This window comes from Enhydra lutris, unplaced genomic scaffold (genome assembly GCF_002288905.1).
Source record: "Enhydra lutris kenyoni isolate GAN:26980312 unplaced genomic scaffold, ASM228890v2 scaffoldscaffold24, whole genome shotgun sequence".
Taxonomy (NCBI): domain Eukaryota; kingdom Metazoa; phylum Chordata; class Mammalia; order Carnivora; family Mustelidae; genus Enhydra; species Enhydra lutris.
Genome location: NW_019154108.1, coordinates 19,239,749 through 19,266,729, shown reverse-complemented (window position 1 = coordinate 19,266,729; position 26,981 = coordinate 19,239,749). Strand labels below are relative to the sequence as shown.

The 26,981-nt window shown below is 49.7% G+C and overlaps 1 protein-coding gene across 3 annotated transcripts in view; it reads left to right on the top strand.

The window, feature by feature from the left end:
* Positions 1–26,981, top strand: part of LOC111150726 (nicotinamide nucleotide adenylyltransferase 2) — a 192,718-nt gene that overhangs the window by 146,174 nt on the left and 19,563 nt on the right. For 2 of the 3 annotated variants that reach the window (XM_022508290.1, XM_022508288.1), the window contains exons 7-13: positions 13,063–13,151; positions 13,929–13,996; positions 16,058–16,136; positions 19,490–19,616; positions 21,078–21,158; positions 22,351–22,395; positions 26,538–26,614. In XM_022508290.1, the coding sequence (XP_022363998.1) occupies positions 13,063–13,151; positions 13,929–13,996; positions 16,058–16,136; positions 19,490–19,616; positions 21,078–21,158; positions 22,351–22,395; positions 26,538–26,614 (566 nt within the window). The remainder of the gene's footprint in view (positions 1–13,062; positions 13,152–13,928; positions 13,997–16,057; positions 16,137–19,489; positions 19,617–21,077; positions 21,159–22,350; positions 22,396–26,537; positions 26,615–26,981) is intronic. The other variant, XM_022508291.1, reaches the window with a different exon arrangement.

The following is a 26,981-nucleotide window of genomic DNA, read 5'->3' as shown; positions in this document are numbered from 1 at the left end:
GCACTGGTCAGGAGGGTGAGGGAGTCCGGAAACAGGGGCCAGAAGCTTTATTGTAGTTACTGCAGGGAAGAAGCGGAGGAAGAGTCATCAGGCTTTTGGTTGGCTGGTTTGATTAATTTCGGTGGCTCTGTGACATAGAAGCTGTCCCTAGGTGTCTGGTATCTGGCCTAGGTGTCTGGTATCTGGCCCTGGGGTGATGAGGGCAGGTATGTAATAGCCCTGAGCATGAGCACTGCCCAGAGGGGGTCCATTGTGGGTATGGGCTCTGAATTGGTTAGTTTGCATTTGAAAGGCGTGCTCTAGGGTGAGCTGTTTCCTGTCTCTAGAAACTGGCTAACTCAGGGAGGGCTGGCCCCTCCAGGATCAGCATGGCCCCAGATGTCAGAGCCTCAGACAACAGAAACGTAAAAATACACAGTTAGTACACTTCCTCTTCTCTGCTCTCAGGATGCAGCTCAAGTCTCACAAGGTCTAGGAAAGCTTCCCAGGCCACCCACTGGGACCACTCCCTCCCCCTGAAGTCCCATAGCCCTCACTGGTGCTGCTCGTTCAGCTTTTACCTGTTATCTAAGCAGAGTACCCTGTGTCCCTGTATCAAAACCCCAAGATCCTTGGAAGTGGGGACTGTGTCTAACTTCTCTATGTGCCCCACAGCACCTGGCACAGAGCCTTGAACTCAATAAGTACTCACTAAATTTTTGTTAAGGAATGCCCAGGGTTAAGTGTGGTAGGCCACAGGGATGGTTCCTGTAAAAGAAGAACCATTTTCAAGCCCTGGGCAGGAATACCCCTGCTTGGTTCCTTCCTTTAGTATCCAATAAGCGTTCTAAAATTTAGAATGTTTACAAACCGAGATCACCTTTATGAAATGCACAAATGAGGAAAAATTCAGGCAGCTCCCCAGCTGTGAATACAACTGAGAAAGGGTCATTTCTAATTGCAGCTGAAAAGGAAAAATTGAGTTAGTATCGATGCCCTGACCACAGTGTTTCCTCCATTAACTCTCTGGAAGAGGAGAGTAGATTACACACATCAGCTGGTTTCACTGAGTGGCCAGGAGGCAGACGAGACATGTCTGTCTCCTGAATTATTATTAATGGATAGATCATCTGGGTTATGTCCGTCCTTGGCTGGGGGGATGTCTATCACAGGCTGTCAGGAGCAGAGATTTACCTGGTTCAAAGTGGCCTGGAATGAGTTGGGAGACATGGTGGGTCCTCAGGGTGCTGAGGGCAAGACACGGCAATGCTACCAGTGGCCTTGGGCTCCTCCTCTGTGCGTATGGGAGCAAGGAAAGTAGACCAGATGGAGGGCGGGTTGGACCTGAGTAGAAAATGTTAGAGGGATTTGGCTCTGTTCCTGGGGCAGAGCTGAGGGACAAAAATAGATCACATCTTGGGAAGCCTGGCATGAAATTAAATTCCAGGGCCCTAGCCAAGCTCTGCCAGCGAACTACCTGCCAGTGTCCAGAAATGCCCTCATCATGCTAAGTGGAGGTGATGGTGGGGCTGGGGAGGGAAAAGAGCTTCTTTTGTGGGTACCCTAATGTTGCAGGGGCTGCCCCACCTGTCTTTAGTCCCTTACTATTCAAAATAGAGTCTATAGACCAGCAGCACTGGTCTCATTTGGGAGCTGTTTAGAAATGCTGACTCTCGGGTGGGGCTGGGAGTAGTGTGAGGCCAAAGGGGATAGCTCCCTCGGGTGCAAAATTTCAGGGAACACCCCAGAACTCAGTAATGGAGATAAATAACATTTTTTAAAGGCAAAATTAATGCCAAAAATCTATGATGAACAAAATAAAATGATTTGAAATGAAGACAGGATCTGACCCTACACTTGAATGATCCTACCCCTCTCAACTCACCCTAATCCCAGACCTGATCTCAGACCCCACCCAGACCACGGAAATCAGCATCTGCCTCTAACAAGATCCCCAGAGGACTCAGGGGCCCATCAGAGTTTGAGAAACAAACTTTGTTTGTTCGGACAGTCCCCCCGAAGCCATCACAACCCCAAATCTTGGACTCCAGACAGCAACAAAAATGGAAAAGGATGAGCAGAGATTCCAGACATTCCAGAAGCATCCAGCCCCACTAGTTTGCTTGTCATTTGCCTGGATATGCACACTGCCACCTTACAATTGTACAGTGTCCTGTAGTTCACTGTAAGCTTTTAAAAAAAATGTTGCATTTTGAAATAATGATAGATTTATAGGAAGTTAGGAAGATAGTACATAGGGTTCCCATGTGCGGAACTTAACCCAGTTTCCCCTATTGGTTACATTTTATGTATTGACCGTACAATACGGAAGTGAGGAAATTGACATTGGTATAAAGTGGATATATAGTTATATGCCATTGTATCACACGTGTGGATTCACGTAACCAGCACAATGAAGCTACGGAACTAGTCTCTCACCGCAAGGCTCTCCCTGGAGCCCTATAGCTCGAGAGTCACACCACCTCTCTGCCCTGTCCCCACCCCCATCCCTAACACTCGGCCGTCACTAATCTATATCATTGCTGAGAAGGTTATGTGAATGGAATCATATAGTACTCAACCTTTTGAGATTGGTTTTCACAAGGGGGCATGATGATCTGGAGATCATCTTAATTGTTGCATGAATTGTTAGTTTGTTCCTTTTGATTGCTAAGTAGCAGTATCCCAGGGTAGGGATATACCACTGTTTGTCTAACAGTTTGCCTCAAGCAGGGCGTTTCATTTATTTCCTGCATTTGGATACTACCAATGAAGCTGATATGAGTAATCATGTACAGGTTTTTGCGCAGACATGTCTTTATTTCTCTTGGAAAAACACGCTGGAGTACCATTGCTGGGTTATATGATAAAGCCTATGCTTAGTTATTTTTTTTTAATATTTTATTTTATTTTTTTAAAGATTTTATCTATTTATTTGACAGACAGAGATCACAAGCAGGCAGAGAGGCAGGCAGAGAGAGAGGAGGAAGCAGGCTCCTCGCAGAGCAGAGAGCCTGAAGCGGGCCTCGATCTCAGGACCCCGAGATCATGATCCGAGCCGAAGGCAGAGGCCCAACCCACTGAGCCACCCAGGCACCCCTATGTTTAGTTTTTTAAAGAAACTGCCAAACTCTTTTTCAGGGTCGCTTGCTGTCTGACATTCCCACCAGCCGTGTAGAAGGAATCCGGTTTCTCCACGCCCTTTCTCAGCTATTGGTGTCATTATTTTTTCTTTTAGTCATTCTGATTGGCGAAATTCATGGTCTTAATTTACATTTCTGTGATGCTTAGTACTATTGAACATCATTTCCTATGCCTGTTTGCCATCTTTGTTTGTCCTCTTTGGTGGCATGTCTCCTCCTGTCTTTTGCCCATTTTCTAATTGGATCTTTAGGGGTTTTGTTCTTTTTGTTTTGTTTTATTTTGTTTTACCATTGAGCTTCGAGGGTCTTTTTTATATTCTAGATATGAGGCCTCAGATATGTGGATTGCAGATATTTTCACCCCATCCATAACTCGTTTTTTCATGGGCTTAACAGGGTCTTTCAAAAGTTTTTGTGAAAGTCCTGTATATTGGTTTTTTTTTCTTTTGTGCATCATGTTTTTAGTGTCATATTGGAGTCTTCACCAAGCCCTGTGCCCAATTTTCCACCATAGTTTCATCTGAAAGTTCATATTTTACATAAGTTAAAGCTATGATCCATTTTGAATTAATTTTCTATGGGATAAGAGATTTAGGTTGATTTAGGTTTTTTTTTTTTAAGATTTTATTTATTTATTTGACACACAGAGAGAGAAATCACAAGTAGGCAGAGAGGTGGACAGAGAGAAGGAAGCAGGCTCCCTGCTGAGCAGAGAGCCCAATGCAGGGCTGGATCCCAGGACCCTGAGATCATGACCTGAGCTGAAGGTAGAGGCTTAACCCACTGAACCACCCAGGCGCCCCTGATTTAGATGTTTTTATTGTTGTTTATTTTTGTCTATGGCCATCCAATTGCTCCAGTGCCATTTGTTGAGAAGACTGTCCTTCCTTTATTGAATTATTTTTGCACCTTTGTTAAAATGCAGTTGGCCATTTGTATGTGGGGCTATTTCTAGGCTCTATTCTGTTTCATTGATTTATGTGTCTGCCTCTCTGCCAATACCTCACAGTCTTGATTACTATAGCTATATAAAAAGACTTGAAATTTGGATAGGTTGATTTCCCTATTTTCTTTTTTCGCACTTTCTTATTTTGTAACAAAGGTTTTAACCATTCTGGTTCCTTCTGTATAAATTTTAGAATTAGTTTGTCTGTATCTTTTTTAAAATTTTTATTTATTTGTTTGAGAGAGAGAGGGAGAATGAGAGAGAGAGAGAGCATGAGAAGGGGGAGGGTCAGAGGGAGAAGCAGACTTCCTGTTGAGCAGGGAGCCCGATGTGGGACTCGATCCTGGGACTCCAGGATCATGACCTGAGCCAAAGGCAGTCACTTAACCAACTGAGTCACCCAAGTGCCCAGTTTGCCAGTATTTACACCAAAAATGTATTGCTGGAATTTTGATAGGAAGTGCATTAAATTTATTTATTGGTTTGCAGATCATTAATATCTTCTATGTTATGTCTTCTAATTCATAAACATGGTGTATTTCTACATTTATTTACATCTTCCTTGATTTCTTTTTTATCAGCATGTTGTAGTTTTTAACATACAAATTTTGTATATGTTTTATTATACTTATACCTAAGTATTTCATTTTTTGAGTCATTATAAGTGGTCTAATTTCAGTTTCCACATGTTTGTTGCTAGCACATAAAAATACAATTAATAAGGGGCGCCTGGATGGCCCGGTTAGTTAAGTGTCTGCCTTATCTGTTGGCTCAAGTCCTAATCTTGGGGTACTGAGATGGAGTCCCACACCAGGCTCCCTCCCCAGTAGGTAGTCTGCTTCTCCCTCTCCCTCTGCCTCTCCCCCCTGCTAGTGCTCTCTCTCTGTCTCAAATATATAAATAAAATCTTTAAAAAAAATACAATTAAATTTCTTACGTTGATCTTATGATTTTACTTAACTCATTTTTTAAAGTATTTATTTATTTGAGAAAGAGAGAGAGCGAATGGGGAAAGAGGCAGAGAAAGAGAATCTTCAAGCAAACTCCCCACTGAACACACACGGTCTCAATTTCACCACCCATGAAATCATGACCTGAGCTGAAACCAAGAGTCAGACGTTCAACTGACTGAGCCACCCAGGCACCCCCTGAACCCACTTAATAATACTAGGAATTCCCTCGTAGATTTCTTGGGATTTTTAAGTAGACTTTTATACAAATAGAGATAGTTTTTCTTTTTAACCTTTTTGATCTCTATGCCTTTACTTTTTCTTGCCTTATGAGCTAGCTAAAACTTCAAGTGCCATATTGAATAGCAGTGGTGAGAGCAGATGGCCTTGTGTTGTTCCTGATCTTAGAGAGAAAGCATTCTGTCTTTTGCCATTAAGTGTGATATTTGCTATAGGTTTTTAAGGATGTCCCTTATGTTGAGGAAGTTCCCTTCTACTCCTAGTTTTCAGAGTTTTTATCATGAATCAATGTAGAATTTTGTCAACTGCTTTCTCTGCATCCATTGATAGAATCATGTGCCTTTTCTTCTTCAGATTGTTAATATGGGGGATCACATTAAATGATTTTTCAGATATTGAAACAGCCTTGGATCCTTGGAATACATGCCCACTGGTCATGGTGTATTATTCTTTCTATGTGTAGCTGGATTCTATTTGCTAATATTTTGCTAATGGTTTTTGCGTATTTTCTAGTCTCTTTGCCTGGTTTTGATATCAGGGTGATACTGGCTCCATGAAATAAATTGGAAAATGTTCCTTTTTTTCTATTTTCTGCAAGAGACCCTAGGATTGTGTCACTTTCTAAAATTTCAGCTTTACCGAGGTATAACTGACATATAAAATTAAAGATATTTAAAGTGTGCATCACGGTGATTTGATAAACATGTATATTGTGAAAGGACTCTACCCATCCAGTTCATAAACCACATCGGCCACTTCACATATTTACTTCTGTGTCTTTCTTTCTTTCTTTCTTCTGTCTTTCTTCCTTTGTGTGCGAGAACATTTTAGTTCTACGCTCTTAGCAAATTTCAGTTATACAATGTTATGGCGATATTGTGATTTATAAAAAACATATATTCTGACCTTCATCCACAGTTCCCAACCCACAACTTCTAAAACCTGTGAAATTCCCTGAACAAGAAGAGAAGAAGAACATCTTTTGTTATAATATTTGGTCTCTTTTTCTCAGTTCCTAAAAATGTTTCAGAGCTATAAAGGTGAAATGGGTGTCTTGTTATTCATAACAAAGCCCTCTCCGCCACAAAGAGGTTTATGTTAATGTTGTGACTTGGAAACCACCTAAGGATGGAGGCTGGTGGCCAGGGGAACCATCTATAAATAGAGAGTTGGAACTTTCAGTCCACCTCCTGATTTCTGGGGAGGTGAGAGGGCCGAGGATTGAATCAATCACCAACAGCCAATGAGTTAATCAATTACGCCAATATAGTGAAGCCTCCATAAAAACCCCAAAAGGAGGACATTCAGAGAGCTTCTGGTTTGGGGAAACCGATGCTTCCACATACCTTCGTTCTGGATCGCAAACTCCACGAGTCCCCAAACAACACAAAGGCAGAGGCTCCTTTGTTTGGGTCCCTGCCCTAGGTATCTCTTCATCTGGCTGTTGATCTGTAGTCTTTAATATCCTTTGTAATAAATCGGTAATCTAGTGAGTAAATGAACTTCCTGAGATCTGTGAGCTGCTGTCACAAATTAATCAAACCCATGGAGGTGGCCATTTGGCCAGAAGTACAGGTTCCAACCTGGCCTTGCAATTTGGTAACTGAAAGGGAGGAGGCAGTCTTGTAGGACTGAATGCTTAACCTGTGGGAGTGGATACTATCTCTAGGTAGGTAGTGTCAGACTTTAGCTGGATTGTAGGATACCTGCTAGTGTCTTGAGAATTGCTTTGTGGTGTGGGAAATAGATACACAGACACACATACACACACATACTGGAAGTGGGGGTTAGAATCATTTCAGTTATCAACTACAATCACCATGTTTTACATTAGATCCATCCATGGCTTTAATTTTAATTCTTCTTTAAATGTTTAAGACAATTCCCCAGTGAAACCATGTGGGTGTTATGCACTTTAATATTCAGAATTTGATTCAATTCTCATAGCAACCTTGCAAAGAAGGCATTTTACAGGTATGGAAACTTAAGGCTCAGAGAAATGAAGTGACTTACCCAAGATCTAGACGTCTTCTGATTCTAAGTTCAGTCCACAAAACCACACTTCCTGAGTTAGATGTCATTAGGCTGACTCTTCAGTCCTTTGGAATCTCTATGGGAAACAAGGAAGACAATAATCGTAGCTGTTCCTGGCCACTTTTGTTTAGCTGGGTGCCAGTTCTCTCTTGCTGGACATTACAATCAAGTTAGAGGGTAATGAGGCCACCAGTGAATCAGAGTGTAAGACCTAGTGCTGTTCGTACGTCATGAAGGTACAGTCCGAAAGACTGATGACACACATGCATTGACATATTCAACTGCAAAACCCCAGAAGCAAAGCAAACAAAACCATCTCAAGAGAGAAGGAAATCCTATTATTTTGTGGTCCCTGGGCATTCTCTGGGAAGTTTCGAGGGGTCATCTCTCTCCTTCATCCCTTATTACCTGACCCCAAATTTCCCACCAGGAATGATTAGCTTACTTAAGATAGGATTTTTCACCACCTTCACTATCCCTTCTGTGATTTTTTTTTTTTAAGATTTTATTTATTCCTTTGGCAGACAGAGATCACAAATAGGCAGAGAGGCGGACAGAGAGAGAGAGAGAGGAAGGGAAGCAGGCTCCCCGCTGAGCAGAGAGCTCAATGCGGGGCTCGATCCCAGGACCCCGGGGATCATGACCCGAACCGAAGGCAGAGGCTTTAACCCACTGAGCCACCCAGGCGCCCCCCTTTCTGTCATTTTTTCTTTCCCAGTTCTGATCATGTCGTTTCCCTGTTTAATAGACTTCAATGATTCTGTATTGTCTCTACTTCTCAACTTTATGGTTGTCGTCTATGTACGTCCAGGGTTCTCAAACTTCAGAGAAGAAAAGAATCACCCAGAGACACTACCTGAAAATGTAGACTCTTAAGTCCCAACCCCAGATATTTTGACTCAGTAACTCTGGACTGAGACCCAGGAGTCCATTTTAAATACCTCCTCCTGGTGATTCCAGTGCCATCCACAGAATACATGTTGACCAAACAGTGATCTCTGGCATAAAGGTCATAGTCCTCGGCCTGGCTTTCAGGCCCTGTGAAGTTCGATTCCAGCTTGCTTAGTGACTAGTACCCCTCCCTCACCCTCACCACTACCAGGCCTCCAGACCTACAGACCAACCCAGTGGGTAAGACTAAACCAGTTGGCGAGCACGCTTCGGAAAGGCAGAATTAATCTCTCCTGTCCCTTTCCCCCCCTGCCCTTAGCACTTCAACGTTAGCACAGTGTTGTTCAAACTATAGGTTGCCACCCAATAGTAGGTTTTGACCAGGTTCTTATTTAAATTTATGATTCCTAGAATAGAATATATGGAAACTATCAGTGTGCGTTGCTGTAGTTAAGGGGATTGTAATACGTTTGTTTCAGTTAATTACCTGTATACATAGATGCGTATTGTGTCGGGACATGAACTGCGTTTCTCACTGTGGCTTGTACTCCAGCAACACTGAAAGCCACGGCTGTAGAACTCACTTCTCATTAGATCCATCAGTATGGCTTTCTGTTTCTCCATTATTATGAGCCTTTGGGGAATAATGAATAAAGCCACCTTTATCCTCTTATTTTTCCAGGATCCATCATGGCATTTTGTACTCAACAACTGAACTGATTTGATTACATCATCAAAATCATGCCTCTTCTGGGTTTAACTACTTCAGATCAAGTATCCTCTTCTAGGGTATAGGGTTAGGGTTATTCCTTTCATAAATTGCCTCTTCTGGAGGAGTGCTTGGGTGGCTCAGTCGGTGAGGCATCTGCCTTTGACTCAGGTCATGATCTCCAGTACCCGGGATCGAGCCCCATGTCAGGCTCCCTGCTCAAGGGGAGCCTGCTTCTCTCTCTCCCTCTGCCCCTCTCTTACCCCCTCTCGTGCTCTCTCTTTCAAATAAATAAATACAATCTTAAGAAAAAATTTTTTGCCTCTTTGTGAGACAGTGAATCTTGGAGCATTGCTGATGAAGTTCTAGAACCTAGTTGAGGTTTGGTGGGCTGAGGTCCGGAGCCGATGACCAAGAAAGAATTCTTGAGACATCTTTGGTGCAAAATGGTGGTTTATTAAAGCATGGGGACAGGACCCATGGGCAGGAAAAGCTGCTGCCCCGGGTTGTGAGGGGTGGCAGGTTCTGTACCTTGCGGTTGGGGGAAGGTGAGGGGAAGGGAGGTTTCAACGGAGCTTTCATATGCTAAAGAGGACCTACAAGGTGCCAGGATACCAGAGGCCTTGCGGCTTGATCAATGTTGTCTTTTGGCAAGCCATTCACATTTCTGCTATCAAGCGTCTTTGTTAGTGAGATTTGGGTTTAGAAGAAATTTAACTTTATTTAGGGCTTGAGGAACTGAGTTATTTGCCTCTGGAAATTTGTGCTATTGATAAGGTAACTTCTTTGTAGATTTCTAGGACATTTGTAAACCAAGGGAGACTCTGTCTTGCAGGATTGCGATCTCTGCAAGTTAACTGTTTCTCGTTTATGGCAGTCAGGGGTGCCTGAGGAATGTCACACACATTACCGAGGGGAGCCGGTGGAGAGGGGGTGCAAGGTGCCAGCTTTTGCTTTGTCTTCAGCCAGCCTCCTGCTCCCTCATCAGTTGCCAGAAGAAGTGGCCCTTCACATTGGCCAGAAGCAAAGGGTAACGTTTGTAAGGTGATGAGGTTCTTTGGGGCAATGTATTTCCTATGGAGATTCTGGAGTGTGGTCCGAGGAATGGAGTGGGTGGCTCTCTGACTTATGATGGCCCAGTGAAAGGACGCTCTAGAAGGACAAGAGCAGAGGATATAGCTACGTGAGTCTTCTAGGCGAGCGTGGTTAAGCATCCACTGGTCAATTAACGAGTCACTATGCAGGCTCTTAAGAACCCAAGAAGTGTTCAGATCGGTGACGACTGGACCACATGTGGATCACAGCTTTGTTTTCTTAAGGCAGCGGTGTCTCAGACGGCAGTGTGTCCAGTCAAGGTTGTTTGAATGCCAATCATCTCATACAGAGCTTGCTTCTCACATGTATGTTAACTGCGCATCTCTGTTAGCTGTAAGTTGGGGACCTCCTACAGCAAAATCTCTGGCTTTGAAGAACTCAGTGCAGAAGAGGAGTGAAGGCATACACTTTCAGAAACAATTTCCCGGCCAGGCCCCTTGAACTTGATGCACAGGGGCCTAGTAGAGCTCTAAGTGCAGTCAAGGGGGTGCTGGACAGAGCAGGCAGGCTGGACCGAGGTAGAGGTGAGGTAGAGTGGAGCTTCCAGTGAAAAGCTTGGGTGTGCAGAGTAAGGAGAGGCCACCTTTTTGGAGGATGGGGGAGGAAGGAAGCTCTGACTTATTACAGCAGGGACTCGGTGACAGCTAAGGGCCAGATGTAAATGATCTCAATGAAGACTGGAGTGTGAAGGGCCAAGAGAAGAGAGGGCTTATCCCAATAAAAGGGTTTTTGTTTCGTTTTGTTTTAAAGATTTTATTTCTTTATTCAACACACAGAGAGAGATCACAAGCAGGCAGAGAGGCTGGCAGAGAGAGGGGGAAGCAGGCTCCCTGCCGAGCAGAAAGCCCGACTCGGAACTTGATCCCAGGACCCCGAGATCACGACCCGAGCCGAAGGCAGAGGCCCAACCCACTAAGCCACCCAGGCGCCCCTGTCTTGTTTTGTTTTGTTTTGTTTTAACAAGGTTTTCAATTTGTCCTTGGCCTCAAGATAAGACTTCGTGAAAACAAGTAAAGTAATATCACGCTTTAAAAAAGCAGAGGTTAGGGGCACCTGGGTGGTTCAGTCGTTAAGCGTCTGCCTTCAGCTCAGGTCATGATCCCAGGGTCCTAGGATCGAGCCCCGCATTGGACTCTCTGCTCAGCGGGGAGCCTGCTTCTCCCTCTCCCTGTGTTCCCTCTCTCCCTCTCTCTCTCTGTCAGATAAATAAATAAAATCTTTAAAAATAAATAAAAAAATAAAAAAGCAGAGGTGACACACCTTATTAGAATGGCTAACATCCAAAAAATCTGGTAATTCCCCATGCTAGCAAGGATGTGGAGCAGCAGGAACACTCATTTTTGTTGCTTGTGGGAATGCAAAATAGAACCATCACGTTGGAAGCCAATTCGGCCATTTCTTCCAAAATCAAATGTCCTCTCACGGTCTGACCCAGCCACTACACTCCTAGATGTTTACACAACCGAGTCGCAAACTAGGTCCACGCAAAAACCTGCACGTGAATGCTGTATCAGTTTGATCCATCATCAGTGAAAACTGGAAGCAACGAAGACGCCCTTCAGTTGGTGAATGGATAAACAGTGCAAATGGATAAAGAAATTGTGACACATCCAGACAATGGATTATTATTTAGCAATTTACAAATTGAGTTATCAAGCCACAAAACTGCATGGAGGAACCTTAAATGCATATCGTTAAGTGAAAGAAGCCAGTCTGAAGAAGCTACCTAGTGTATGAGCCCAACTCACTCCGTGTTTTGGAAAGGGCAAAATCAGAGAAATGGTAGAAAGATCCGTGGTTACGGGCAGCTGTGCACCCAGGGAGAGGGATGAACGGCGGGATCACAGTGGATTCTGAGTGTAGGGAAACTGTTCGCAACATAACTGCAACAGTGCCTACATGTCATTATACATTCGTCGAAACCCACAGACTGTACAACACAGTGTCTCTTCATGGGGACTATGGCGTATAGTTAATCAACAATAATGTGTCAGTATGGACTCATCAAGTGTAACAAATGAACCGCACTAATGCAAGATATTAATAACAGGGAAAACGGTGTGGGGCGGGGGGAGATGGGAAGGTGGGGGCCGGATGTATAGAGCTCTGTGTGCCCTCTGCTCCATTGTTCTTTAAATCCAAAACCGTGCTCAAAAATAAAGTCTGTTAATTATTTTTTAAGAAATGGAGAGATTTCGCATTGAAAGAAAACAAAAGGCAAATGTGATGAGAATTATTTTTAAGTTTTAAGAGAGGAGCAAGGAAGTCCTGGGAACTTGCTTGTAAACTACACAGCCAGCCTTGCTCCCCAAGACCCCCTTCACGAACAGAATCCCTCGCCTGCGAAATAAATCCATACCACATCTCCTCCCTGGTACAAGCTCAGGCCCTGCTGGGTTTGACACTGAACCCCCTTCAAATGAGAACTAAAATTTTCCTCCCCTTCCTAGTTTTCTGAATTTTCTCGTGGAAAAGAAATCGGGCTTGTCTGGTAAGTTTGAAAAAGCAGCCTCACGAATTCCTTCCAAAGGAAAAAAGGCTTTTCTGTGACTGAACTTCTCTCAATCAACCATAATGATGGCTTTCCTGTTAATTCTCCCTAATTACGTGGAAGGCCTTTAAACTTGTTTTGGCGGTTCTCTTCTGAGATGAGGCAATCAGCCCACCTTTGATATTATAAGAAGGTGGCAGCGGCTGCTTCTCCTTCTTCCTCTTCCTTTTAAGTCACTCCTCCATTTTAGAATTTCTGCAAGTGATCATAGGTGTAAAATTCCAGTCTGTCCCTCAAACGGCTTCTAGTGAGGTGCTTGTTGTAAATCCCTCTAAGCTGCAGAGGACCTTTTAAACTGGATTAATCCCCTTGGTTCTAAATCCTTTTGCTTTGGGGGCCAGAATCTCATCCCATAACCTTTTGAATCACCAAGGTAACTTCAAAAGTTGGCACTTTCCATGTAAATGGCGAGAGAGCTGTAAGGCCATAAACCTTGCAGAGCAGAACGTATTGATTTCAATGATCACCTTTAATCCACACCTTTCCGAATCTTTATAACGTGTGGTTTTTCTTCTCTTAATTAGAAAGAGCCAGGGATTATCTGCACAAAACTGGAAGGTTTATTGTGATTGGTGGGATTGTCTCTCCTGTCCACGACTCCTACGGAAAACAGGTGGGTTGGTCCTTTGCCTCTCTGCTCCTTACCCCTCCCTTTCTGACCCGATGGATGGCTTCTAGGGCACACAGCTGCCCCAAGGCCGTCTCGGCTACACTTCCTGGAAACACACATGCCGGGTAGCGGGCGTCCTGCTCCGGGCTCTGGACCACTGTCAGCCCCGAGCAGTTGGGTGCCGGGCGGCAGCGGGGAGGAACAGCTGAGCCCGCAGCGCTCATTAGCCCCGGAGCGCGCACACCCGCGGACGGCCGAGCGGGGCAGGGCGCGGATGCCACACCCGCGGCGGGCTACGGATCTTTCCCGGATTTTAGGAGGAAAAGGCCCATGCCTCTTACGATCTGATTTAAAATTCCTTTCCTTGCGGCTCCCTCCCTGCCACACGAAAGGGAAGGGCTAGGAGCCCTCCCCGCATGTCCATCTCCCCTCCGTCCCCACCTGCCTCCGAAGAAGTCGCCCACCCAGCAGCCAGAGCCTCTAGACGAAGCCCCGTTTGCAGGGTTAAGTCTTGTCTCTGTGCTGGGCAAGGGTTGGCTGCTTCCTCCGAGAGAGGCCCACCTCCTGACCCTGTCGTGAGTGGCCCATCCCACCTCCGTCCCTTTCTTTCCCCTCTGCGCTCTGGGCGTCAGCGTGACAGGTGCACATGCGGGGTGGTGGGGGGCACACCCTCCTCCCGGCGTGGCTGAGGAACGGCTGCCCTTGAATGAGAAGCCCGCTTGGGGTGGGGTCCCCGGAGGCTTCGGGGAGCCTCCCACTGATGGCTCTGTTGCTCCCCAGGGCCTCGTGTCGAGCCGGCACCGCCTCATCATGTGTCAGCTGGCCGTGCAGAACTCCGACTGGATCAGGTAGGGCTGGCCTGGCCCTTGCCCCTGGGGGAAGGGGGGTGGCCTGGGATTCACTGGGGCTGAGGGGAGGAAGAGGAGAGGTCCCCTCAGCCATCCGGATCCCACAGGGGTGGGGAGGTCAGAAGAGGCATTAGTCCCCTGCAGGCTATAATTACGCAAACCTTCGGAGGTGACCCCGCTTTGTTTTATAACCAGGCGGTAGGGCCCAGCAGACCCAAGAGAGAAGCCGAAGTGTTTCTCTGCTCTGGGACATTTGGATCCAGGAGTATTCCTGGACATCATTGGATTTGGGGTGAGGCCTGGCCAGGAAATCCGAAATGCCTCTCCACTTTTCTCCCCAGTTACTTCCTGTGAACTCAAACTTCCTTTTAGGAACCATTCCCTGGGCTTCTTTATTTCCCATTCCTGAACTCGGGCTTCCTGGGGCTCCCGGCTGAGCGTGGGACCGGGGGGCTGCCAGTAAGCGGGCACTGCCCGTCCCTCAGACTCTGGGCACCGGCCTCCCTAAGATGGCAGACACCGTTATGTGCAGCGCTGGCGGTGTAATTAAAGCAAGCTTCCACTAATTATGCTAATTACGCTCCCCCAAGTTCCCACAGTTATAATTTGCATGATAAAATGGCGTTTTAAAAAAATAATGGCACACCATTTGTACTGTAATTTCCCCCCGTGGAAAAATAAGCAGCACCTAGAGGTTTCTAGAAGGGAGGGACGAGAAGGGAAGCTCACCTCACAATGAGGGAGAGGAGATGGGGTGGGTGGGAAGGAGAGCGGTGAAGGGAAGCCACCACGGTAATCACATAGTGATCTTTGTGGGTCGTGAGCAGTGATTTGTGTGAGAAACACTTGTCCCTTAGAGACTTTCTCAAACCCCTGAGATACAGGGAGACACAGCTGCCTTTTCTCTGGTGAGAAACGGGCCCAGAGAAATCAAGGGGCTTGAGCGTGAACAGCCTGTCCACGGTCACGTCAGGGATAGAAACAAGGCCTTGTAACACTGTGGCTTAGGATCTCCTGGGGAAAATGGGGACCAGTGGGGGGAAGACACAGGGCAGGAGGTTGTTCCTGCTTGGATGTGACTGGAAGATTCTGAAAGAATTGCTTCATTCATTCAACAAATATTTCCCCAGCACCTCCTGCTGGCTCTGCACTGCTCCAAGCACTTGGGCAAGGTCAGAATTCCAAGAATTGAGGTCACTAGGGAAGCTCTGGTAGCTCTAGAGGTAGGGGCAGGGCCTCCGGCCCTGGGGGAGCCTGTTGCAGGCGGGTGGGTGGTGGTCAGAGGTGGGGAGAGGGCCTGCCGCACAAGCCGACGCTCAAGGTTTTCAGTCCGGGAGCTCTTACCTCTGGGAAGCTTCGGTGTGTGTGCCTGGTGGGAGGTGGGCAGGGAATGCTCGACTGCTAAGAAAATGTTTGAGAAATCTCCCAGTTTAGCAGCTCATTAAGTTGCCAATTAAGCCTGAGCTGGCATTGGTCTGGGCCAGCTCCCTGCTCGGTTCACATCCCGCTGCACAGGAGGGGCTGGCCAGCGGGCGGGGCTGTGCCCTTCAGTCTGACTGGCATGCCCCCCCCATGCCCACAAGGCCCCCCCGCAGCACAGGGAGGCAGACAGGGGCAGTCCCCCAATTCAGGTATCTGCAGCCACCACTTGATGAGGGCCTGGCTTTGAATCCTTACCCCAATCCTCGAGGGCCCAGAGGAAAATTTCCACCGTGCAGGGAAGCATCAGAGCGAGGCTCTGTACTAACCACTTTGTTTATAAAACTCATCAAGCCCTTCTAATAACCCCACAAAAGAGTCACATCGTCATTTTTACAGGTGGGAAAAGTGAGCACCGGAAGAAAACATCACTTTCCCAAAGCCCTATACTCCTCCCGTTTTACAGAGGAGGAAACTGAGGTGTAGGAAGGTGTTTCAAGCCCACGTTTGATCTGATTTGGGATCTAAGTATGCGGCAGGGGCCAGTCTGCTGAGCTCCCTGAGCTACAGGCTCTGGAAACAACCAGTGAGGAATGAGTGTGAGAATGGAAACCGTGGGAAGCCTCTTTCTGGTTCTATTAGGGTGGACCCGTGGGAGTGCTATCAGGACACCTGGCAGACCACGTGCAGCGTGCTGGAGCACCATCGGGACCTCATGAAGGTGAGCTGGGCCACGGCAGGGGGGTGGGTGGCCCCCAAAACCAGGCAGGCCCGGTAAGAGTGCTGCTGGCCTACAGACCTGGTTCTGTTTCCGGCTTCTCGGCCAGCGATGGGAGACCAGGCCCTGAGCAGCAGGAAGGAGAGCAGCCAGTTAAGGAGTCGGACCAGAGGCTGCCCCCCATCTTGCCCCCCTGCTCAATCTGACTGGGGCTGGTTTTCAACTTCTGACAACAAATCCAGGGTGGGAGTGAGGACAGACTTCAGAAAGTGGGGACGGAAGGAGACCTGGCCCGGGAAGGCGGGAGCACAGAGGAGCATGGGGGGAGAGTGGGGGGACAAGCATCCGGGGGCTCCATCCCCATCTATATTGGATTTGCCAGTCCCCTCACTCCAGCACTGGGTGCTGTGGCCGAGACCCCCTCACCCCTGCCAGACGCTGTCCCTTTGTTCACTCTCATTGGTCCTCTCATGAGACAGGCAATGTTCTGGTCTTTTTTATATGAGTGGACAAAAGGAAGCCCAGATGGGTACCTGGGTGGCTCAGTGGGTTAAAGCCTCTGCCTTTGGCTTAGGTCATGATCCCAGGGTCCTGGGATTGAGCCCCATATTGGGCTCTCTGCTTAGCAGGAAGCCTGCCTCCCCGCCCCTCTCTCTCTGCCTACTTGTGATCTCTATCTGTCAAATAAATAAAATCTTTAAAAAAAAAAAGAAAGGAAGCCCAGAGAGGTAAGCCAATCTACCTGAGGACACACAGCCATTGTTTTGTGTCTCCCCTGGATGGGAGCCTGTGGCTTGTGCCCAGGTTGCAGCCACTGAAGAGCTGGTGACCGGGTTATAACAAGAGCCACGCCAGCCAGCCCCGCTGGCCAGAGTGCGAGGAAAGCACCCTTCCCAGACCAACAGCAGCCCATCGGTCTCTGCAGCGATGGCAGGAAGAGCAGAGCCATCCGTAGCGAGAAGCCTGACTGCCCAAGACAAGAGTCAGCGCCCCGACCCTGTCACAGTGCCCCTGTCAGCCGCAAACGGCAGTCTGGACGGCACTGTTCCGACACAAGGAGCGTGTCCGCCCATCTGTGTTTTGCGTCAGTGGGTGTCAGAAGCCGCTCCTTGGGGGAGCCGTGGGCATCACACTCCGCCAACTGGGCCAGCTGTGCTTACCTTTAACAGAGGTGGAGCTCTGGGCTCCTGACCCGCCAGGAAGTCAAGAAGAAGAGGAAGAGGAAGAGGGCGGGCTCTAGAGAGCTGTTGCCTCATCTACTAGGTTTGTCCCCCTTGGAACTGACACAGCGCACCTCCCTTCCTTCCCTCTTCGGAATCCTTTACAGGCATCCGGAGTCTTTTCTGATCCCCTTGAAGGGACTCTGCCATTGGGGGGCACTCACCAGCTCCCCGTGCTAGTCTCAACCACCGCAGTAATAACAGGCATCCCATCCTGTCCTACTGTATCAGTCAGGAGAGGCTAAGATACGCTGTGTTAACAAACATCCTTAAAATCTTGGGGACTTCACGTCAGTTTATGCCTCACACTACACATCAGCTAGGGGTCAGCGGGGGCCTGTGTGCCTTCTGATCACACGGGAGCCTCGGGCTCTGTGATGGAAAGGAGGAATCCGGGACCCTGCAGACATGCTGGAGCCTTGCCTGTACCAGCCATGAAGTCTGCCCACTGTTTTGCTTCCAAATGCCTGGGCTTCCCAAACCCTCCTTCCGTTACTCATGCCCGGAGGTGGGAGTCTGGGCCAGAGCGGCACAGCCAGGAGCTCAGCCCTTCCAGTGACAGGCACAGGCCAGTAGAGAATGTGAGTCCCCAGGACCCCTGCCTAGAATGGCGGTGGGGGACACCCCATCTCTCCTGTTCTACCATCAGGCCGGTGTTCCTGGTGTGGACGGCAGACCTGTTGGAGAGACTGACGCAGGGCTTACTTAGAGGTGACCCGAGCCCCTGCTTGGAAGGGTCTCTGCGAACATGAGAGCCCGCAGAGGGGTGACGAGGGCAGAGTGGGGCACACAGCCAGCCCTTTTCTTCTCTACCTAGAACAAGTCCCCTGGGACCAGCCGTGCAGGCAGCAGGAGGAAGCATTTCCTCAGCTACCAGACCAGTTACTAAACGAAAATGTGGCACTTCCTTTTCCGGAGGTGAAATAATGAAAAAGGAGGCAGGCCGGCCCTTCCCCTCCAGCAGCCACAAGCAAGCGGGGAAGAGCCTGTTGGGCTGGCCTCGGTGGGCTCCCAGATGGGGCTGGATGCTGCTGGGACTGCCCTGTGTCAAGAACATGACAGAGGGGACAGGTCACCCCGCAGAACAAACGCCTGTCCTCTGGGGCTCAGAAGGCATCAGCGCCGCTCTCTGCCCTCTGTATGAAAGACGGACCTTTCAGGGGTCACGAGGGCCACAGCAGCCCTGCAACTTGGGGTTCTCTGGCAGGGGACTCAGGAATCCAGAAAGAGGGGTTCATGGGGGTGAGATACTATCTGGAAAGGGACCTGCAGAAGCACCGGCCGTTGGAAAGCTGAACGGATAGAAAAACCCATTCTTTGTTTCTCTTGCCCAGTAGGGAGCTCTTGCACCCACAGCAGGGAAGGGGGTGGGTGTCTGGGTCAGCTGGGCAGGACGTGGCCTTATCAGCTCCATGAGTTCTGCGGCCCCGAGGGAAGCAGCAGGCCAGATAATCCAGCACAATAGAATATACACATAGAATATCCGTTTGGCTCTGGAATGTGCATCCACACTGACAAGTAGGCAAAAGAGTGCCCAGCACCCCGCCTCTTCCTGCCACACAAACACATCCCGCCCGCCTGGCCCCACTCTCAGCTTTGGCCTTGTCATTGGCGTCCCTGGCCTGGAGAGGCGACAGGTGGTGATAGTGCCTGGTGTTCGTATGACCTTTCCAAAGCGTACACAGCTCTTCAGCAGACACGACCTCGTGTGAGGCCCGTGAGGCGGGCAGGGAGGGCAGGAATGCACGTCACACGGAAGGTTACAACATCGGCGGCCAGGTGCCAGACCACAACCCAGAAAGGCAGCCACCGGGCCTGTCCGTGTTAATCTCCTGAGCTGAGGTTCAAGAGACTAACTATCCAAGGTCACGCAGCCAGAGTGGGGCAGAGCTCAGACTTGAACCAGGGCAACACCACATGCCATGCCTTCCCAGCACTGAGCTAGCGGTCTGGCCTCCTGCTGGCCTCATGCAGCCACGCCACACAGCTGGGTCTAGAACCCGCCCCTGCCACCAGCTCAGCTCCCAGTGGCCTCCCCGGGATGGACGAACAGATGAGCGGTTGAAGATAACTAGGAATGCTCTTCATAAGTTACTTGGCTAATGCCACTGACCTTGCACTTCTCCCTTCCCCCAGCGGGTGACTGGCTGTATCCTCTCCAACGTTAACACACCTTCCATGACGCCAGTGATCGGACAGCCCCAAAATGAGACCCCCCAGCCCATTTACCAGAACAGCAACGTGTCCAGCAAACCCACTGCAGGTAGGGGGACCCTGGTGGGAGCTGCGGCTCTCAGACCTCAGAATCACCCGGAGGGTGGTTAGAATCCAGACTGCTGGGCCTTCCCCCAGAATGTGACTTAGTAGGTCTGGGAGGGGGAGGAAAATTTGCACTTTTAACAAGGTGACACTGATGCTCTAGTCCTTAAAATAGAGCATCAGAGAGAAGCAGTCACAATGAGAGAGAGACAGGGTTGATGGTGTGCATTTTTTTATATTTATAATTATAAGTCATATTTACAAATTCTATTTATAATTGCCTTCCTGGGAATTAAAAATATGGAAGGCAGCATTTTCCCTGCCTCTTCCAAGGGAGTTGACGATTTTGCCCAAGGTCACACAGTGAGGAGGTAGCAGGACTAGGAGTCAAACCCAGGCATCAGCAATCGAAATACCAAACTCTCAGCCGCCTCTTCAGTGGCAGAAAGCAAGGCTCCAACATTTACCCAACACCGAGTCCTGTATGCCCATAAAATGCCCAGTGCTTTACATGGATTCACATTTTATGCCGTAATTCTGTGATATAGATATTATGTTCCCATTTACAAGGAGAAAACTGAAATTCAGAGAGGGTAAGTGATTAGCCTAAGGTCACACAGCTCAAAAGTGGAAGAGTCAGAGGTCATGTTCAGGACCATTCGATTCCAGGGTCCATGTTTTTTCCAACATTTTTTTACCAACCCATTGCAAGAGGCGGATCCTGTTCATACTCTTCAAGCCTAGAGACCATAAACTATTAGATTATTAGTCTGTTCGAAACAGGGGAGTTCACAAGGAGCCAGAATTTCATAGCTCTCATACAGCTACATGTGGCGGCTCAGAAAGATTTTCTGGATTAGAGCCCAGAGAGGACATCAAAAACCAGATCCCTCTCAGCCAAAGTAGGATGTCTGATTATGATAAAATCCATCTTCATGGGAAGGAATGAAGGGTAAGGCTCATATTTAAAAAATGAAAGGAGCAAATAGCCCATATGTCATTTAAACACATAATATGACCCAACTTCTGGTGTGCAAACATACCTGCGTAATGCATATTTTTTTAAGTGGAGGAAAAGAAATAGTATACCCATGTGTTACTAGAGGAAAAGAAATAGTATACCCATGTGTTAGTGGTGGTTGTCTCCTGGGATGGGATTACGGGTGCTTTTTATTTTCCTTTTTATATATTTTCCTCTTCTACATTTTCCGGTTTTTGACAGTGTAATAAACACAAGCAGAAAACAGATTCCAGTCTGTGGCTCACAATGCTTGCGCCTTGGACTGTGAACAGGAAGGAATGTTTGCTGTCACATTTCTGTTCTTTCTCTCTACCCTCCTGCCTCCCACTACCCAACCCCTGCCCCCTCCAGGGCAACCCTATTGTTTAAGTGGCCCACATGCCCGGCTGTAAGTGGTGAGCGGTTCTCTTCCTCTGTCCCTGTCTGTCTTGCTCTCTCTTATAGCCAAGATCTTGGGGAAGGTGGGAGAAAGTCTAAGCCGGATCTGCTGTGTCCGCCCACCAGTGGAGCGCTTCACCTTTGTGGGTAAGGGAGCAAAGGCTTCTTTGCTGGTCCTGTCTCTTCTTTGTCCCTTCCCTTCATTCATTCTGCAAACACCTCCCAGCACCTGCTGTGGGATGACAGTTGAAAGAGCAACAGTGGAGAGAAAACAAAGTAAACAGGAAAGTACCCCGGCTTGTAGGGCAAGAGTCCCGAGGGTGTGACCCACCTAGCCTGTGGCTGCCTAGACCTTGTTGCTGTGCTGACTCCCCACCCCCACCCCTCCCACCCCGCCCCCACATGCAGAATGAGGTCACATGCCTAAGAGTTTTCAGGGGCCCAGAATCCTTCCTCTGGTCCTCCCAGCTCTGGCAGTGTATGCACCCCTCTGATAGGCTACCAACACCCATGCTCTTTCCTTAATTCCCTGTTTCTGGCTGTTCCCTCGAGGACTCAATGGATGAGAATGTCCGAGTCGCTGCGTCCCAGTTCAAATCTGCAGAATTGCTGAAGGTCTAGACCTCATTCCTTTGATGCTTTGGCTCTGACTTCTGCCACTTCTGAGATTTCCAGTTTTCCAAAAGGAACTAAGAGGGGTAGCAGAGGTGGAAAGGAGACAGGGGACCAAGGTGGCAGGTCTATGGTTTTGCGCACACCTTGAACCCTTGTGCCAGCACTGCTGAAGAGCACTCGAGAGCACAGGTCCCAGCCTCTGTCTCTCTCGTCGTTCACGGGCTCTTGCTGTACCTGCCATCCCAACGCGCTCAGCGATGCTAGTTCTCTGAACCAGGCCGCCCATGCCTGGGGCGACGGGGCTGCCTCCTGGTGATGCTGAGAGCAGTTTCTCTCTGTTTAGAGGACGCTGCTTTTGTGGACTACCTCCCACAAATACAGACAGAAACAGAAGGTGCTTAGCAGGAGCGTGTGTGTGTGTGTGTGTGTGTGTGTGTGTGTGTGTGTGTGTGTGATCGGCTTCCCAGCGAAGCTGTGCGATTCTTAAAGGCCCAGAAATGTGAATTCCCACTGTGCAGCACGAGGGGCTGCGTCCTCTGCATTGTAGGCCGGATTGCTCTCCATCACTACTCAGATGCCCTCTGTGCAGGGAGGCAATGACCCCCCTATCCTGTGCGTTCCACCCCACCCCACACACTCCTGAGGAGGCCCCTGGACCGACGGCGTGCACAGGTGGCAGTCAGTCCGTCTCCTCATGCTTCTCCGTTCCCTCTCTCCTCCCTAGATGAGAATGCCAATCTGGGCACGGTGATGCGGTACGAAGAGATCGGTAAGTGGCCGGAAAAGTGGGGACACTTGGGGGCAGAATTGGGCGGGGGGAGAGGCTTGGAGACCCTGGGTTGTGCTCGCAACCGGGCCTGCTCCCAGAACACCGGCTCCAGACTAGAGCAGATTCTCCGATATCTCCACCGAGCCAGTTCCCGGGAGGTAGGACCGGCCGGCTTGGCAGTGCTCGCGTTAGAGCCTCGTCTCCCTCATCCCCGACACGTGGAAGTTAAGCTTCTGCCACAGCCCAAGACCTTTCTTTGGCCGAAGACATTGTGTGAGGCCGAGAAGCTTCCCCGTCTTCCTTATCTTCTTCCTTATTTCTGGGCTGGAGGGCAAGGAGGAGAGGAAGCTGAAAGCCCCTCCACAACCTCCCTGCAGCCGGCAGCCGTGGGCAGAGGCTAAGGCATCCCGGGTCTGTGGGAGGAGGTGGATGGACGGTGGCTCCACCCGCCAGTCGTCGGAGGGGAAGGAGGTGACCCACCCTTGGAAATGAATTTAGTCCTATGGAACCCTGGGGAGCAAACCAGAAAACTGAGGTTCCAGAGTGGGTGAGAGACACTGAAGCTGAGGAAGGGATAGATGGCTGTCAGAATGGAGCTGGAGTCGGCGCAGTACCAGGTGACAAGGAGGGTCAGTGACAACTGGCATGCTTGGAACGCTAGCGTGAGGGGCAGCCTGGTGTCCGGTGGACACGCCCAGTCTGCCGTCCCAGCTGCGAAGGTGCCATCCCCAGGGCTGGGTGTGGGTGCTGTGGTCCTGGGAGCATAGGACTATGCCGGGAGCCCCAGGGCCTCTGCCAGGAGGCCCGGCACATGTGACATCGATTCAAGGAGCCTCCCTGGGTCCTGGCCTCTGATCTGAGGAGCAGTGGTGTACCTGAGTTGACTCCCACTGGTTTGTCAGAACCCATTCTAAGATTTTCAGGAAGTAAGCAAACTGGTTGTCAAATGTAGCCGATACTAAAAATTAAGTTGTTTTAAACAACAATTAATACACTGTATTAAGGACAAAGATCCTGAGTACTCAAAACTCGCTTCTGAGTTACTTTCCTGTATTTTAATGTCCTTTATTTCCCCGCCCTTCACTGTCTTGAAGCCACAAAAAGCAGCAGCGTGGCTTCCTGGTTGCTCCCCCAAAACAGGGCAGAAGTATTTGGGTCCAGGTTCCCCAGCTCCCAAGCGCCCCAAGGGGGAGGAGAAGCAAGCCTTGAACTCCCACTTCCTGCAGTTCCGCACCTGGCCAGGAATTGCATTCCCTGGGAGGTCCTCCGGAGCAGCCCCGCTCTGAGCAGTCTTTAGACTTGCAACTGTATTCAATGTGTGTTTCTCTCGTTCCTTGTTCCAGAAAGCATTTACTGTGGCGAGCTTCAGCAGTGACCTTGTTTACCTTCCTGGCTCACTGGGCCAGTGTGTGAGGCCATACCTGCGGGAGCTCCCTGCCCACAGAGAGGCCGAGCTAATGAGTGTTTGCACAATTTGCAGCAAGTTCCTTATCTCACCCTCAAGTTCCTTATCTCACCACCGCCTGGTGAGGGGCAGGGCTAGCCTGACCCCATCTTACTCTTCTTTCCAAGAAAGGAAAGCTGGGCGGCCGCAGCTATCATGATCGATTCAGGGCCTGGTGTGGTCCAGGTGGCGTGGCCTCAGAGGGCAGTGGGAACTGGAAATGGCCCCGGAGGTCCTGGATCCAGGTCCTGGACTTCACAGAGCCAGGCTTCCTGGGAGGGGAGTGTGGTGGGACAGTGTGGATTCTACCTCCTGGCCCTGGATCCTTGGAAGGTGGTGAACCGGGGTAGGAGGTAGAGCGCAGAGGAGGTGAAAGGAAGCTGCCTTGCTTCCCGACTGTGTGCTAGGAGGCCCTCTGGCTCATGAGTCCCCTTTTTGAAATCCCCTTGCACCTTTCAGGAAGGAAAAAGCCGTGTTCTAGCTCAGCTAGCACCTATGGCTCCACTTCCCTGTTCTTAAACCACTGACTGCTCTAGGGGGCTGCCATAGAGCAAAAGCTCTGGGAGCTGGAAATGCTTGCCCTAGTCTCCTGCAACAAACCAGGAGAGATCGCTGCTGCCCTCCAGCGGCCATGCGTGGGATCCCAGGCTCTGCTAGGGCCTCTGGGCTGTGACAAATGTGTCAGTTCTGGTCCTGTAAGAAAAGGTGGACACCCCACTTTTTAACTTTCTGCGCTTTGGCTTAAAAAAAAAACAACCCACTTTATTCAAGTGGGAAAGGGAGTTCCTGACTCAGGAATAGAAAAGAGTTATTTTCATGGCTATCGAGCAGGCTTTCTCAACTGTGGGCTATTGACATTTGGAAATAAACAATTCTGTGTCTTGGGGGCTGCCATGTGTCTTGTAGGATGTCCCCCAGCATTCCTGTCCTCCGAGCACCAGATGCCAGGAGCACGTGCCCTCTCCCTGGTCTTAGCACCCAGAGATGTCTCCAGGCACTGTCAAATTCAGGAGCCGTAGCTGCCCTCTGGGTTTGCCGACACAGAGAAATCCAAGGGCCAGCACAGCCTCTGGATGGTGGCACCTACCGAAATTTTAGGCAATCTGAGTTACAGTACAGAGTTACAGGCAATCTCTTTCCACAGAACGAGGACACTTGGAACCCTGGGTGGTTCCAGGTGGGAGGTGGGGAGCCGTAGGATCCCAGGAGGGAGCCCAGTGTGGCTCCTCTCAGCCATAGGGAGATTGGTTCCTTCCCGCACATGGGGAGTTGGGCCAGAAGTCCCATGGCATGACTTGGAAGGAGGGAGACACCACTTCCCCCAGGACCCCCAGACTGCAAACACAAAGGCCATGATGGCCCCAGCAGAGCCATCTCAGATGGCCTAGAAGGCTCTTAGACTGCTTGCCTGCATGGCCTCTGCAGGCACCTTGTCTGTTGTTCACGTACTCAGTATGTCCCGAGCACCTACTGTGCGCAGGTCATTCTGCTAGGCCCAGGGGCTAGAAAGATAAATTAAGGTCCCTGCCCCTGAGCAGATCTTTGGGCTACAGAATGGCATGGGGAGAGGAGATGCTGCAGGAATATTTAGGAGCAAAGGACCCAGGGCTCCACGGGGCTCCCTGAGGATGGGCCACGGGTGGGACAGATACTGACACTAACGTCAGCCCAGTTGCCTTCCTTTTCTGAACCATCTGGAGAGTTCCACAGCAAGGTTACAAGGTCACCGTCTGAATCCTGGTCAGGTTCCCCAAGCGAACTGTGGCATCTCAGGCAGGCCTACCTAACGGCTACCTCTCAGCCTCGGTGCAGGGTGGCAGTGGTCTCTGGAAGTGGTCTCGGGGCAGGGCCATCCCTCCCATTTTGGAAAAGATGCCCAAAGCCACAGCCACAGCCTCTCACTGGAGGGCCCAAGATGCCTGGGAACCAGATGCTCCACACCTGGCAGGTGTCCCTCCCCCTGTGGTTTGGAGAATCCCAGGATCCTTTTTTCCCCCCACTGCTCCGGTTTAGTAAGTCGGTCAGTCCTTTTTGAAGGGGCTTCTCTGGGATGATGCAGACTGGGCTTTGGGAGGGAAGGAAAACAAAGGACAAGCAGGACATGCACCTGGGAGGGGGGCGGGGTGAGCTCAACTCCGCTGCTCAGGCTCCTTGCTGAGGACAGTGGCCTGGTAAAGAAAGGACATCCAATGAACTCAGTGACTGCATGGGGACACTCTGTGTCCCCCCAGACCCTTCATCATGTCCGCATTTGTGATAAAGAACAAAGCCTGGATAATGCACGGCAGCAGAGGAGCCGAGCTCTGTTAGCACTTGACCTTGATATGGAGCAGGAGAGAGAGCCCTACAGACCTTAGACAAGCCACATGGCCGGCTCCATCTCTCTTGGGATGAGCAGCCCTCCCGGCTTAGCAGGGAATGACCTCTGTCCCAGGAAACCCTCAGTACCAGGCAAACCAAGACCTGCCCTGTCCTGCATGAGAAAGTCCTCCCACAGGGGGATAAGAGTGGTCTGTAGATGACCCAGCCAGGCAAAGTTGTCTACACTGCGCACACCACGGTGCAGGGAAGCCTGGCAGAGCTGGGTGCCAGAGGCCCCGGGAATGGGTGGCTTCTGTATTTATCAGGGGCGAGGCTGAGAGTTGAATGTTTTCCAGGTCTCCACTCACCCCTGTGCCAACTCTGTCCCCCTCCCCAGAGCTGCGGATCTTGCTGCTGTGTGGCAGTGACCTGCTGGAATCCTTCTGCATCCCGGGGCTCTGGAACGAGGCGGATGTGAGTAGCAAGGCTCCTACAGCACCGCACACAGGTGCCGTGGGAAGGATGGGGAGAGGGCACCTGGGTTTGGCCTCTGCTCTCCCCTCCCCCCACTGCCTCCCCTCCCCAACCCAAGGGGCCCATATCCTGTGAGCTCCCAAGAGGACAATCCATTCCCCGTGATTATGGAAGAAATTCTCACCGATCCCAAACTTTGGCTTTGACTGCAGTTTTATACTCACTCCCCCTTGGGCTTGCTCCTGGAAGGCCCCAGGGAAGAAAGCAATCTGAGTCAGAGGATACCTTCTCCGAGTAGTTCTTGGAATGATTGTGTGGGGCAGAGGCAGTGGGTAGGGGAGGGAGGGATTAAGAAAAAACCCAGCGG